General features: G+C 57.4%; 3 protein-coding genes across 3 annotated transcripts; all 3 read right to left on the bottom strand.

Moving 5' to 3' along the window:
* Window positions 1–133: 133 nt before the first annotated feature.
* CGGC5_v005022 (Chromatin-remodeling ATPase INO80) lies at window positions 134–5,081 on the bottom strand (the record flags this gene model as incomplete). Its single annotated transcript, XM_032031090.2, has 3 exons — window positions 134–294; window positions 347–4,892; window positions 4,947–5,081. The coding sequence occupies 3 exons, from the start codon at window positions 5,079–5,081 to the stop codon at window positions 134–136; spliced, it is 4,842 nt and encodes a 1,613-aa protein (XP_031893079.2).
* A 1,372-nt stretch (window positions 5,082–6,453) lies between these two features.
* On the bottom strand, window positions 6,454–7,104 carry CGGC5_v005021 (Chromatin-remodeling ATPase INO80; the record flags this gene model as incomplete). Its single annotated transcript, XM_066151380.1, has 1 exon — window positions 6,454–7,104. The coding sequence occupies one exon, from the start codon at window positions 7,102–7,104 to the stop codon at window positions 6,454–6,456; it is 651 nt and encodes a 216-aa protein (XP_066009214.1).
* Window positions 7,105–11,185: 4,081 nt separating this feature from the next.
* On the bottom strand, window positions 11,186–13,165 carry ARB1 (ABC transporter ATP-binding protein ARB1; the record flags this gene model as incomplete). The annotated part of the gene is made up of 3 exons (XM_032031078.1): window positions 11,186–11,312; window positions 11,366–12,507; window positions 12,563–13,165. The coding sequence occupies 3 exons, from the start codon at window positions 13,163–13,165 to the stop codon at window positions 11,186–11,188; spliced, it is 1,872 nt and encodes a 623-aa protein (XP_031893458.1).
* Between the last annotated feature and the right edge of the window lie 253 nt (window positions 13,166–13,418).

The raw sequence follows: 13,418 nt of genomic DNA, 5'->3' as shown, positions 1-13,418 counted from the left end.
CCAGGCATGTGTGCGCCCAGCATAGTAGTTTCCGTCCGTTTCCGTATTGCTACAAATCCACAAATCCCTTCCCGTATTCTTGTTGTCTTGCAAAAAGCGAATGTTCCGTCTGTCTATCGTGTCAGGTGGTGTCTCAGACCTGGCCGTCCGCGACGGCGAGGCGTTGCTTCAAGGTCTTGGCCTTCTTGCCGCCCACGCGCCGCTTCTTCGCTCCCTTCACGTCGGGCTCTGCCACGGGCGTGGCCGTACCTGAGGTACCGTTGGCTGCGTTGCGATCGTCGAAGTTGCCCTCGCCTGGAAATCTGTTAGCATATTGAGGATCCAAGGGAAACGGAAGAAAACTCACCCTCGTGGTACATCTCGTCCAAACTAAGGTTCTCGTTGACCACGCGCTTGCGCTTGCCACCCTTCTTCTTCTGCGGCTTGTCGAGCTCGCCGCTCTGGAGAAGCTCTCTCTCACGACGCTCAATCATCTCGGCCTGGTCGTCGTCCGCAAGCCACATGGCAATATCACGGTTGCGGTTCTCAGGAGCGCGACGACCAGAGAAATCGACAGAAGCGCCGCCACCCGTGATGACGACACGCTGCACCTCCTCCTTCTGCATAGCACGCTTGCGGATACGTTCTTCGATGGTGCCGCGGGTGATGAGACGGTACACCGTAACCTGGCGAGTCTGACCCAGTCTGTGTGCTCTGTCCATGGCTTGCGAGTCGATTGTAGGGTTCCAATCGGAGTCGTAGAAGATGACGGTATCGGCAGACGTCAGGTTGATACCGAGACCACCGGCACGGGTGGACAGCAGGAAGATGAAGATCTCGGGGCGAGTCTGGAAGTCGGCAACCGTATCTCTTCTGTCCTCGAGCTTGGTGGAACCGTCAAGACGGCAATACTTGTAGTTTCGGTAGGTCAGATACTCCTCCATCAGATCGATCATGCGAGTCATCTGGAAGTAGAGCAGCACGCGATGTCCCTCGGCCTTAAGCTTAGTAAGTAGCCTGTCGAGCACCGCGAGCTTGCCACTGTCCGTGACGAAGCGACGCATGGATGGCACGGCGATGTTGGTGAACTTTCTCTTCTCGCTATCGGGGGCAGGCAACAACTTGTGGGGCGGGAATCGCTCGATCGGGATCTTCTCCGTGACCATCGCCCGCTCTTCGTGGATGGTGGGGCCGAACAAGCTCTTGCGCATTGGCATATTGAACATGATGTTCTCCCGCTCAATATCGGCGCCACGGCTGCAGCAGCTGACCTCAATAGGGGGCGCTGAGGCGCGAGGACGACCAGCTTGCTCCAGACGACCCATCCCACTCTCGGAGTACTCGCTGCGAGCGACGTTCATCAGGTTGGCCAGGATACCCTCCTCGGTGATGTCGACCAAAGGCTGCCTGTTCCTGCGCTCCTTAATCTGGAACAGTGCATGAGCAGGCGTGAAGTTGATGTCCTCAGGCTCGTCGTAGGCAACATTCATGTGGCCCAAATGATTCCTCTTCTGGGACAGCTCGACTGCGCGAGTGAAGATGTCCTGATGGCTGGCCTTGTACACCTCGTTCGGGCTAGTGTCGGCAAAGCGCAGGAATGAAAAGTTGTCAGAGCCCTCCATGCTGTCTTTGATGTGCTCCGGGGTGAAGATGTTCATCATGTGCTGCAGGTTCTTGTTGCGCCATCCCGCCTTGGGGTTGTTGATGTCGCTCTTATTGACGCGGCCATCTCCTCTCCAGAGGAGCCGAGGCAAGTCGTACTCAATGATGTTGCGCGTTGAGTAGCCCACATTGACCTCATTACCTTCTCTGATAAATGAAGCTGTCTCGGCGAAGTACCCAAAGGAGAACGGAGAGGTGGTGTCGGCTCTCTCAAACAGATCGGGGTGGTTGCAGACCTTTCGGAACTGCATGACGAGGTTCATGAGAGTACCGGAATCGTCGCTGTCGCCGGCAGTAGCCTTCTCGATGAGATCCATAATGCTGATCTGGTTCCGAAGGTTGCTGTAGATGGCTCTCTGTCTGTAGGTGAGGTCGCAGTAGACGTCTTCCTCAATCTTGTCTCCGAGCTCCTTCTGGACATGCTTCTTGACACGACGCAACATGAATGGCTTTAAAATCATGTGCAGACGCTTGAGCTGGTCCTCGTTGAGCTTGGTGTTACTCTGAGCGTGCGACTCGATGTCCTTGGAGAACCATTCGCTGAACTCGTCGTGAGAGTCGAAGAGTGACGGCATGATGAAATGGAGCAAAGCCCACAGTTCCTGCATGTTGTTCTGGATGGGAGTACCGGTGAGCAGGAGACGGTTTCGGCAGTGGAAGCCCAGCAAGCTCTTCCATCTGGAACTCTGAGAACTCTTGATGGCTTGGGCCTCGTCGAGAATCATGTACTGCCACTTCATCTTCTGGAAGTATGCAACATCAGACACGACAAGCTGGTACGACGTAACGCAGACGTGGAAGGATGCCTCCTTCTTGTACGTCGAGTGCTTGCGATCCCAGAACTTCCGAAGCACCTTTCTGTCGCCGGCAGAACCCCAGTACGGGAGAATCTTAAACTCCGGCACGAACTTGCGGATTTCCTGCTCCCAGTTGTGAAGGGTGGAGGCGGGTGCAACGACAAGGAAAGGACCCCAGATGTCGTACTTTTCGGCGAGGTAGGCCATGACGGAGATAGACTGGACAGTCTTTCCGAGACCCATCTCGTCTGCAAGAATACCGTTGATGCCCTGCTCGTACAGGTTGGCGAGCCAGTTGAGACCCTTGAGCTGGTACTCCTTGAGCTGGGCGTTGATGAGCTTGGGCTGCTCGATCTCGACGTCGCCCATACCGGCGGGGTTCTGGAAGTTCATCTCGCCCTCCTCGTCCATGTCGGGACCCTGGGGCTCGTTGAACTCTCTGGCCTTTCTCTGCGCCTCTGCAATGGCGTTCTGAGCGTTGGCCATGGCAGCCGCGCGCAGGTTCTCCTCGCTCTCCTCGTCAAAGTCGAGGTTCTCGAAGTTGGTGACCTTGGCGCCCAGAGGTCCGGTCGGCTCATCAACGTCCATCTTGTTCTCATCGGTCGCGGCCTTCTTCTCGCCAGCGGCAACCTCGGGGTTATCGGTGCTGCGCTCGACTTCGTCCGTCTTGATCTTCTTGCCGATGAAATGGGAGTAGAGCTCGGTCTGAGAGATAAGGAAGTTGAGCTTCCTCTTTTGACGGGCGGCTTCGCGCTCTGCTTCTTCCTTGCGGGCGTTTTCAATCTCCTGCTTCTCAGCAGCCTTCCTGAGATCACGCTCTTCACGCTCGTTGCGCTTCCAGAAGCCCATCATGTCACGCATGACACGCTTGGCGCGAGCCTGCTGGTCCTTGGTGCCCTTGTTCGTACGCAGCTGCCACCTCTTGGCCTCCTTGGAAGCGAGAATGGCAGTCTTCTTGAGGTTCGAAGCCTTGGTCTGGTAAGACTCCGCCGCGAGCTTGTAGGTCTTGGTGACATCTTTGCGGGCCAGGTCGCGCCAAATCTGGTCATAGATCTGAAGGAAGCCCTTGGTCTCGAACTTGGCGTCCTTGTTGGGCGGCTCCTCGGGCTTGTCTTCCTTCTTCTCCTTCTTCTTCTTTTCCTTCTTGCCCTTCTTCTCCTCGACGGGTTCGACAATGGTTTCTTCGTCGCCGTCGAGTTCGCCGTCAGGCATCTCGATGTCGGCCTCGTCCAGATCCTTATCCTTGTTCTTCTCCTTATCCTTATCCTTGGACTTCTTGTTGAACTTGATGCGGATCTTGCCCTCTTCCTTGGCAGGCAGCTCCTCGCCGGCGTCGATGGCAGCCTGTGCGGCCTCGGCAGAATCCTTCTCGGCCTGCTTCTGCTCCTTGGACTTCTTCGGCCTGGGCCCGCTGCGGCCCTTACCCTTCGGCTTCGTGCCAGGCTCCATGTCGGATGCTTGGAAGGTGGCCATCGTACCGCCCTCGAGGTTGAGCTCCACAAGGTTACGAGCGGGTCCCTTGATGCCCTTCTGCAGAATGAGTTTTGTCTGCTGCGCCTTCTTGTTCGCACGCTCGGCATCCCTCAGGTGCTTTTGCTTCTCGGTCTCGTCTTCAGCAAGGCGAGCGCGTTCGAGGGCAAGCTTCTGCTGCTCCATTGTGACGGCCATGGATTTCTCGCGGCGTCGCTTTCGCTGCATGTCCTTCTTGCGCTCCTTCTCGGCAAACAGCTCCCGTTCCCTGACCTCGTTCATGGCCTCCTCGTAGTAAATGTCATCGTAGCGGCGCTTACCAAGATCAGCATGGACAGTCAGCCGACGGGTCATATCCGTGGCGAAATCTTCGCGTCGCTGGTCACCCTGGGCGCTGTCATTTGTCTGCATAAGTCTGCGGCGCTTGTTGCCGCGCTGCTGGAACTGTGCATGCTCCTCGGCGAAATCAGCATCGTCAAGGTCGTCGGCTTCCGCGTCAAGCTGGGCAATCAGAGCCTGCACCTTCTTCTCCTTCTCTGCGGACAACGTCTTCTGCTTGGGCTGGCCGTTGGCTTGACGCTTAGCAGGGACGCGAGGCGTCGGGGTCTCCAGCTTGGAGGACGAGCGACGGCTGGTCTTGGGTGTAGACTCGGCATCTCTGATATCGGAAGCCCTTGACTTTGACTTTCTAGGTACTCTCTCCTTCTTCTCCCTGCGGGCGAGCGGCGTGCTGGATCGCTCCTTAGGCTCGGGACGGAGCTCGATCTCGGCTTCGCGCTCGGTTTTGACGGGCGGGTCGACGGAGCGAAGCTTCTCACGGTCGGGCTTCGGGTCGGACTTGACCACCTCCTTCTCCTTTTCCTTTTCCTTTTCTTTGTCTTTTTGCTCGACGGGCGGGGGCGATTTAGACTTTGGCTTGGAGATGGGTTCGGAGCTCGAGAGGATGTTGGAGAAGGACATGGGGTCGGCGGAGCGGCTAGGAGTCTGCGACAGTTAGAACGCGACCGTGTCAAGCGTGTCAATTGATAAGAAGCTTACGCTGGCGGGAGCTGGTGCTTTCAAGGGAGAAGGCTCGGGCTTGCCGAGAGGCGGCAGGGACGTGACGGGGCCGCCATTTGAAGAAGAAGCGTGCACGCTGGGGGAGGCAGCGTGCCGCAGGCTGGGGGACGTCATGTGCGGCGTGGCCCTGTTTGACGGGCTGATGGAACCGGCAGGCGGTTGATGGGACTGGTGATGGGAATGGGTGGTTGATCGCGGACTCCTCGGGGGGAAGTTTGCGGCTGATGGAGACGTGTAGCCTGCACCGTTCTTGTAGTAGGGGTGGGAGTCGCGAGAGGCCGGCTCGGTTTGCGAGTAATTACCGTAAGGATCGCGGGTCTGCGTGGTGGTGAAGAGAAAAAATTGATTAGTCGGGGGTTGGGTGATTCAATGGAAGATGGAAGACGCAGTGTGCAGGATGGCAAAAGGCCACGATGGGTTGGTTTGATTAGGGAGGAAGAGAAATAGAATTTTGGGTTGAGTCCTGGGCTGGACCAGTTTGGGTTGGGTTGGGAATTTTCATTCGGGTAAAGTTGGAGATGGGCGACGGGCTGCGAAGGGGGCACCGCACACGTTCCTCCTCCCGTGTTGCGGGTGGTGGACGTGGACGTGTAGTGTAGTGCAGCACTGCTGGTACTGGTCTGAGGTCTGCCCGGGTCCAGTGATGATGATGGATGTGGTGAGAGGAGAGAGAGGTGGATTGGGTGAAGTGGTGACGGGAATGAACGACGAAGATCGGGGAAGCGAAGGGGGAGGCGGCGTCGTCCAGGTTCTTTGTGGTCCTGGTTCGCGGTCCCAGACGCAAGGTCCCAGCACTCTTCTCTCACACTGATGAGGTGGAAGGGATGGATCTGGCGACTTTGCTGCCGCTACCAAAAAGGACTGACACGCCTGGAACACTGGACGGGTGCGTTGATCGGTGACGGCTGACGAGGCGACAGACAACCTACACGACTGGGGAATGGGGAGAGACGAACAGAGCGTCAGAGGGCAAGTGCACCACCTTTTCCCCAACAGCGGGTGCTACTTTTTCAAGGTGCAGCCCACGATAAGGTAAAAAAACGGGGAAGGGCGTGGTGTCATTGAAGCAACCCGTGAACAATGAGGCATCCAGGCAATCCCGCTGCTGATGCTGATGCTGATGCTGCTGATGCTCTCGCCTCCATGTCTCTACTGCTGGACTCCCGCGCCATCGTGTCCCAAGATCCGGATGGGGCAAAGACAGCAGAGATTACAAAGGCGTCAGCACCAACACCAACACCAACACCAACGACAGCACAGAGCAGCGCCGGTAGCATCAGCAAGCAGACAGCCACTGGACGATCAGCTGCACAGACGGCGGCACCACTACCATCAGCAAGCTGGATGTTTGCCTACCTGCAACTGTCGCCTTACAAAGGAAGAGTGATACATGATACGTGATATACAGCCGCTGGTGCAAGTGACGAAGGACAAGCTGCTTTTAATACGGCGACAGCACGCGTGTCGCATTGCATCGCATCGCATCTCAGCGCAGCGCAGCGCGACTACTGTTACGAACAAGGACGGGCAACCAGAGCAAAACTGACAGACAGACGCAAATAAATCGAGCTCCTCTTACCTTGGACGGCGACGTCTTGGCCGCGCTGTTATGCCACGATCCCGCGTCCGAAACCCTCCTCTCTCTTGTGGTATCTGTCAGCGGGTCGTAGTAGCTGCTCGTGGCCGGCTTCTCGCGCGACGCATGCGACTCGGGCGGCGGGTAGTATCCGCTGGGGGGATGCAGCGGCGACAGCGGAGGCGCCTGGTGATGCCCGGCTCCGGGGCTGCCGCTGCCTCCCAACGCCGGCAATGAGGGCGCAAGAGGCCCGCCGGCAGACGGCGTCGACGAGTAGAGGGGGTTCGGATGCGACAGGCCGGACTGGTGGGATCGCGGGGAGTGGTGCGGGTGGGAGTGCGACGACGCCTTGGGCGACGAGTAGGACGAGTGCTGCGGGTGATGGAACTCGGACTGGGTTGGTGATCGCAAGCTGAAGCCCGAATGGCGCGCGCCGCCGGGTGCTGGGTTCATGATATCGCGGTGGTGGCTGCGGCGGTCGCGGTCATCCCGTTCGTCGCGGTCGTCGTGGCGGGAAGGCGCTTGCAGCACCGTCGAGCGGAAGTCTTTGGAGGGCTCCATTGTGAAGGTGATGCGATGCGGCGATGGCACCTAGAACGAATTGCGCACGACGAAGCAATGTGGGAGAAAGGAAGGGGAGGAAGGGGAGGAAAAGGGAGAGAGGGGAAGAATTACTGCTGCAACGAGGATCGCGGACCCATGTGCAGTTGGTGGGTGGTGGACAGCAGGATAGGATTACGCGTTGGGGGTTTCGACAAGGACGTGACCAGGCCAGGTGAGGCGGATCGCGAAAAAAAGGTACGTGGTGGTGTGGTGTTTGGTTGGCGTCGTTGCCGGTGCAGGGATGGCGGGCAGGCGATTGTTGCGCCGGTTCGGCGAGGTGAGGATGGGTGATGCTATTGCGAAGGTCGGGGTGAGGGAATTGGGAGGCTGCGAGATAATTGTACCCTAGGCGCAGCAAGAAAGCGGGTGGCAATGAGGGTTGGAGTCGGTGTCGAGATCCAATGCGTGTGAGGTGGGCAACCTGGGCGTTGGTGTGCGTGTGTGCGGATCTCGGAGCTAAGGCGAGAAAGAGAGGCAGGTGCAGGTAAGGTACACTCGTGGTGAGGTGAGGTGAGGTACGGATACGCGCAGGGTGGGTGAGTCTGGCCCTCTGACGTTGGATTGGAGATTGGATTGATTGGGGCTGCCCAGCTTCAGCTTGGCTATCCGCGGGTGCACACTGCAATATCTATTGATGGACGTGCTGTGCTGCGATGGAGGGAACAAGCAGTGCTGCTGGCGGTAAGATATCGACGGATTGTCAAGCTCAGCGACGGGATGCGCTATGGATTCGAGTGCCGTAGACCCTGCAAACTGCCCCGATGTAGTGGTGGTGGTGGTGGTGGTTGGTGATGACGATGGAGCAGCTCGATCACCAAGACCAAGTCAAGATGGTGGAAAAGAAAAGGAATGGGATGGAGGGGAAGAAAGTGGGAATGGGAAGGAAGGGGATGGGGGGATGAGATGATGGGAACAGAACAGGAAACAACAGAAAGCGAGGGCGAGAGCGCGGATAACGGGGGAGGGAGATGACACTGATGGGATGGGTGGATTGGCCTTTCCTTGGACGTGGACTGGACGTCCAGTGTGGACGACTGCGACTGACTGACTGACTGACTGACTGACGACGGGAGAGTGTGGCCGAGGGCGACGACGAACCTCCCGCCTTGCGTGCGCCTCGCCTCGCCCTCGTCGATGCACCGCGATTGAACCTCGTTTTTTCCTTCCTTGTCTGTTGCAGCTGCCTCCCCAAGGATGCGGTGTGTCGGCTTATTACCAGACCTCTTTCCTCAATTATTTCCTGCCTCTTTCCTTGCCTTATGGATAACATACATGGTGAGGAAGCAGCACCTACATAAACAGCCTGTCCTTCCTTCCTCCTCGCTCTCTCTCCTCTTCACGAAGCAGGTGCGACTGCTGCTTCCTTCCTCCTGCCTGTCAGTTCCCAGCTCCCGTGAGGATCCCGTCGCGATTCACCCATTTCTGGAAGGGACGTCTCTCCCACCACCCCCAGCTCCTCCTTCCTGCAGCTACGGTTTTTGCTTGGCCTGGGACCTTCCCAGCTCTTTCCCAGCAGGCAGGACACTGGAGCCAGAAAAGCAACCAGGCACCTCCCCACCCCACCACCCTGCTCCGTCGGGCTTAGCGTCCTGCCCTCCCGCCAATCCCGGCACACGTCTGAGCCTCTTGGGTTGCTTCGCGCCCCTTCACCTTCCCTGCCCCGGCCGGCCCAGTCCAGCCTACCGCCCACATCAGTCCAGACGGAACGTCTTGTACTCCCACGTATCTTCCCACGTCTTTTAGCACAGGAGCTACTTCTCACATATAACATCTCCCTGAGGCATTTCAGCCGCCTCTCCCAGTTCCCCCATACTCCTGACCGTCCATCTGCCATCGTCCCGTCCCTTCAGACAAATTCTCGACCGCCAATGCCCATGCCAACTCGCACTTCGCAAACCCCCAAAGCTTGCTGAAAACGTCGAGAGACCGTCATAGAATTGATTCGGACACGATACGCACTCGGCCATCATTCCCATCATCACATAAACATCCCCATCACCGCCCACACCCACACCGACCAAAAGTCCCGACTGCCCCGGAAAACCCGCTGGGAATGGCCTCAATATCACCTCGCCCCCAGAAACCCTCCCCCCGACCCAAGACCTCGGCAATCACAAAAACTCAAATCTCGCCATACGAGCACGTCGACGCTCCAAATTGACTCGTGATACGACACAGTCGCAACACGTCTTGGCACTCATCTTTACCTTTTGATCCCCCTTCACCAACTTCGGATCCCAGCTTTTACCCCCCAAACCACACGATCCGTTGATCCATTGATCCATCTTGTGCTGATGGCGATGGTTGCACGCACAGTGGACGACAACGCAACGCCCCCAAAAAACCTGCTTCCAGCGCCAAACCTACCGCAAGTTCTGCAGTGAGGGGGCGCGACAAAATGACCGACCCAAAACCCACTCCACCAACAAAAAACAGAATCCCCATCAACCAGATTCCCCAGCAGCTCATCTTACCTCCTGGGCCCCTTTTCCCTCGCATCCAAATTCACTTCCGACTTCCCGTTGATCACCCTCCCCCAGTCCCGTTCGTTCCCCCCGTCACGATGGTCATGGTCACCGCAAACCGCACCGCTCCCATTCCTCAGCAACCCGCGACCAACAACGTCAGGCACACCCCGGCCCAGAAACGCCATCCTTTCAGGGCGGTTGGTTCGGGGGGGTAGGTAGGATCTTGGGGTGGGAGGACCCCTTGAGATCCGAAATCTGCGCTACTGGGAAATTGTTACTGCATCAATCACTCTCCGCCCTGCACAACTCCATCGGCATCTTCACGCCGTCACACATCGCCCTACCCAACATCGTCAATCGCAAAGACATCTCGCCGCCGGCATTCCAACTATCCCAATCTCCAAGGTAATACGCAACACACAACAGAACACCGAAACTAGTCGTCTCCCAAGTCCAACAACAGACCCTTCCCCCACTCATCCCACGCCCACCGCTTCACTGGCACACCTCCGCAACCGCGTTGGTAGTGTCCCCCGCAATCCCTGCCCGTCATCACCCGGGCCTCGTCTTCCCGTGAAATCACGTGCATCAAACCTCCTCCGCCTTGCATCACCTAAAATTTCGTCAGAACGCGGCGTCAGCAGGAAAAAAGTTCTCCTCGGGGGCGGAGACGCTGATGCCGGCCACTGACTCACTGCTGAATCTCACAAATTTGCCGCTGTAGCCATCTGCGCAAATATTCTAACACGTCACCTCACAGATTGCTGTTTTGTTGAGGTTTCCCGTGTCGGCGCATATCGGATTTTGGCTTTCGTATCTCGCGCCTCCTGATAAACCCCCGTGATAGCTTCACCAAACGGACCAAATGCACTCTGACGACAAGAGCCTCGAAATCTCCATTCACAAGCAATGGCCAAAGGTTCCATAATTGCCAGTCCATTGAGATTCCCCACGTTGTGTTTTGAGCTTTCATGCCTAGGTACCTCCCCGTGAGTCTCATAGTAGCTTCACCGAATAGACAAAAACACCGTCATTATTAGAAAGGTCATGTAAGGGTCACACAATGTGCATTCGCAATCAATGGCCGAAGCCTCTATTGTCCTCGTCGTCTAAACAAGAACCCCAATGTCAAGAATAAAGAAAAAGTTCGCAACTGCAGATATCTGTCTATCCCATTTGCCAATGCAGAGGCGGCAGCCGCCTTTTTGGAAAGAAACGCGCGGTTTTGCCAATCTTTCACTTCCCTGACCCCCAATTCCATCCGTGCCATCTTCCCATGCTGTCCGCCTCATCTTCAATTCCCGTCTCCCTGGTTGCCCGGCCTGGGTCATGAGCGGCCGTGGCAGCGGCGGCACGCTTCAAATCAGAGGAGTAGTAGCAGTCATTTCAAGTCGTGAACCCCTACCCTCCTTTTGTTTTCCTTGTTCTACTATGCCTTTCATAAAAAACAAGAAACAGAAACCGCCCGCTTTGTGAGGAGGAAGAGAGAAGATTGGGGGGGGAATGCAGCACCCGGCCCCTGAAACCTTCCGTTTTTGGATGTCGTAAAAACCGTAGGAACCAACCTCTCCTTAGACAGCGCCGGCCGTGATCATCTTCTTGCGGAGGTAGTTCTTGTACTCGCCTATCGTGCCGTCCCAAGGCTTGATGGTCTTGTTCTCGCACACCAGAATCTGCTTGGCGATCTTGTCCAACAGTCTATGACGGGGTTAGCATTAGGCTTATGGAGTGAGATGGGTCTAGAAACATACCTGAAGTCGTGGGAAACGACGATGACACCACCGCTGAAGGCGTTGATGGCGTCGGCCAAAGAGTCAATGGTGGGGATATCCAAACCGTTGGTAGGCTCGTCGAGCAGCAGCATGTTGGGGCTCTCGATGGCGAGCAGGGCGAAGACGATACGCGACTTCTGTCCATCGGACAGGGTGCCGATCAGGGAGGTCTGGGCCTCACCGGTGAGACCGTAGCGGCCGAGCTGCTGACGCCAGTACTGATAATCCTGGGACTTTTCGGCATACTTCTCACGGACGAAGTCCAGCGCCGACTTGGTGAGGTCGAGCTGCTCCGCAGAGTGCTGGGAGTACAGGCCGAGCTTCAAGTGGGTGTGGCGGGTGACGGAACCGTTGGTGGGGGAGAGCTTGCCGGTCATCAGGCGCAGCAGGGTGGACTTGCCGACACCGTTGGGGCCGACGAGGGCGGTACGGGAGTCCATGTCGAAACCGAGGTCGATGTTGCGGTACAGGTCGTCCTTGGCGTCGCCAGAGTAGGAGAAGGTGACGTTGTCGAAGGACAGGACGGGAGGGGGCAGCTTCTCGACGTCGGCGAAACGGAAGGTGAAGACCTTGTCGGGGATGACGGGCTGGATGAAGCCGTCGGCCTCCATCTTGTCGAGAATCTTCTGACGGGACTTTGCCTGACGGACCAAGTTGGCGTAGGTACCGGCGGAGGCGATGAACTTCTTGATGTGGACGATTTCGTCCTGCTGCTTCTGGTAGGCCTTCATCTGGTTGGTCTCCTGCTCGGATCTCGTCTTGCTGTACGAGTCGTAGTTACCTCCGTAGTAGAGGAGCTGCTTCATGCGCATGTCAAGCATGGTGGTGCAAACACCGTTGAGGAAGTCCATGGAGTGGGAAACCAGGATAAGCGTACGCTCCCACTTCTTGAGGTACTCCTCGAGCCACACACAGGCCTCGAGATCCAAATGGGCAGTGGGGTCGTCGAGCAACAGCAGGGAGGGCTTGACGAAGAGGGCCTTGGCGAGGGCGACACGCATTCTCCAGCCACCAGACATGTCCTTGGTCTTCTTGTGGATGGTGGTCTTGTTGAAACCCAGACCGGTCAGAATGAGGGAGGCACGGGTAGCGAACGTGGAGGGGTCCATCTTGTCCATGTGCTGCGAGATTGTTAGCTGGCGGTCATTCGTCGTTCCCGAGTAGAGTATCACATACCTCGTACAGGTCCATGAGCACGGGGTCCTCGGGGCCGCTCTCCTCCAGAATCTGCTCAGCCTTCTTGTCCAGGCGCTCCATCTCACGCTCGGCCTCGGTGACGACCCACTCAAGGGCACCCATGTCGGTGGGGGGAGCACCCTCGTTGAGAAGGTAGATGTCGACGTGGTCGGGGATGGGGTACTCGCGGTGGGCGATGGCCTTGAGCAGAGTGGACTTTCCGCAACCGTTCTCACCGAGGAGACCGTAGCGGCGGCCGTAGGTGAGCTCGAGGGTGGTGTCGGTGAAGAGGACGCGGCCGTGGAAGACGAGGGAGGCACTGGTGATCTTGACGTCTCTGCTGCTGGGGACGGAGGCCAGGACACCGGTGGTGACACGGTCGGAGATGCCGTGCTTGTCCATCTGGGCGGCGAGGCGGCTGACCTCGTCCATCTTATCGGCAGAGGTGGCGGGGCCGTCCTCGCCGTCGCCGTTCACCGACGATGCGGTGGTGCTGGCATTCTTGGAGGCGCCCTCCTTCTCGGCCTTCTTCTCAGCGCGCTTCTTGGCGAGCTTGCTCTCGCCCTTGGCGGCGAGTCTCTTCTCCTTGGAGGCGGAAACCATGATGGCGGTGTTGTGATGGAGGAGGAGGAGGGGGTTTTTTGGTGATGGATGACGATGGCGGGGTCGTCGTCTACTTTTTTAAGCGATGGCGGGGAACGTGGTCGTCCGGCAGAAAAGCAAGAGGGAAAAAAAGAGAAACACGGGACCCTTGTGTGTTTTCTGATGATGCGGTCGACTACGATGGGAAAATGCCACGCAGCGTCAAGTCGGCGATGAAGTCGACTTCTAAGGAGAGGATGGGGGAGGAGGAAGA

Source organism: Colletotrichum fructicola (genome assembly GCF_000319635.2).
Source record: "Colletotrichum fructicola Nara gc5 chromosome Unknown KSG_Nara_v1_contig03, whole genome shotgun sequence".
In the NCBI taxonomy this organism is placed as follows: Eukaryota; Fungi; Ascomycota; class Sordariomycetes; order Glomerellales; family Glomerellaceae; genus Colletotrichum; species Colletotrichum fructicola.
Note: the sequence above shows the minus strand (reverse complement) of the source record. Positions and strands in the feature narration are given on the sequence as shown.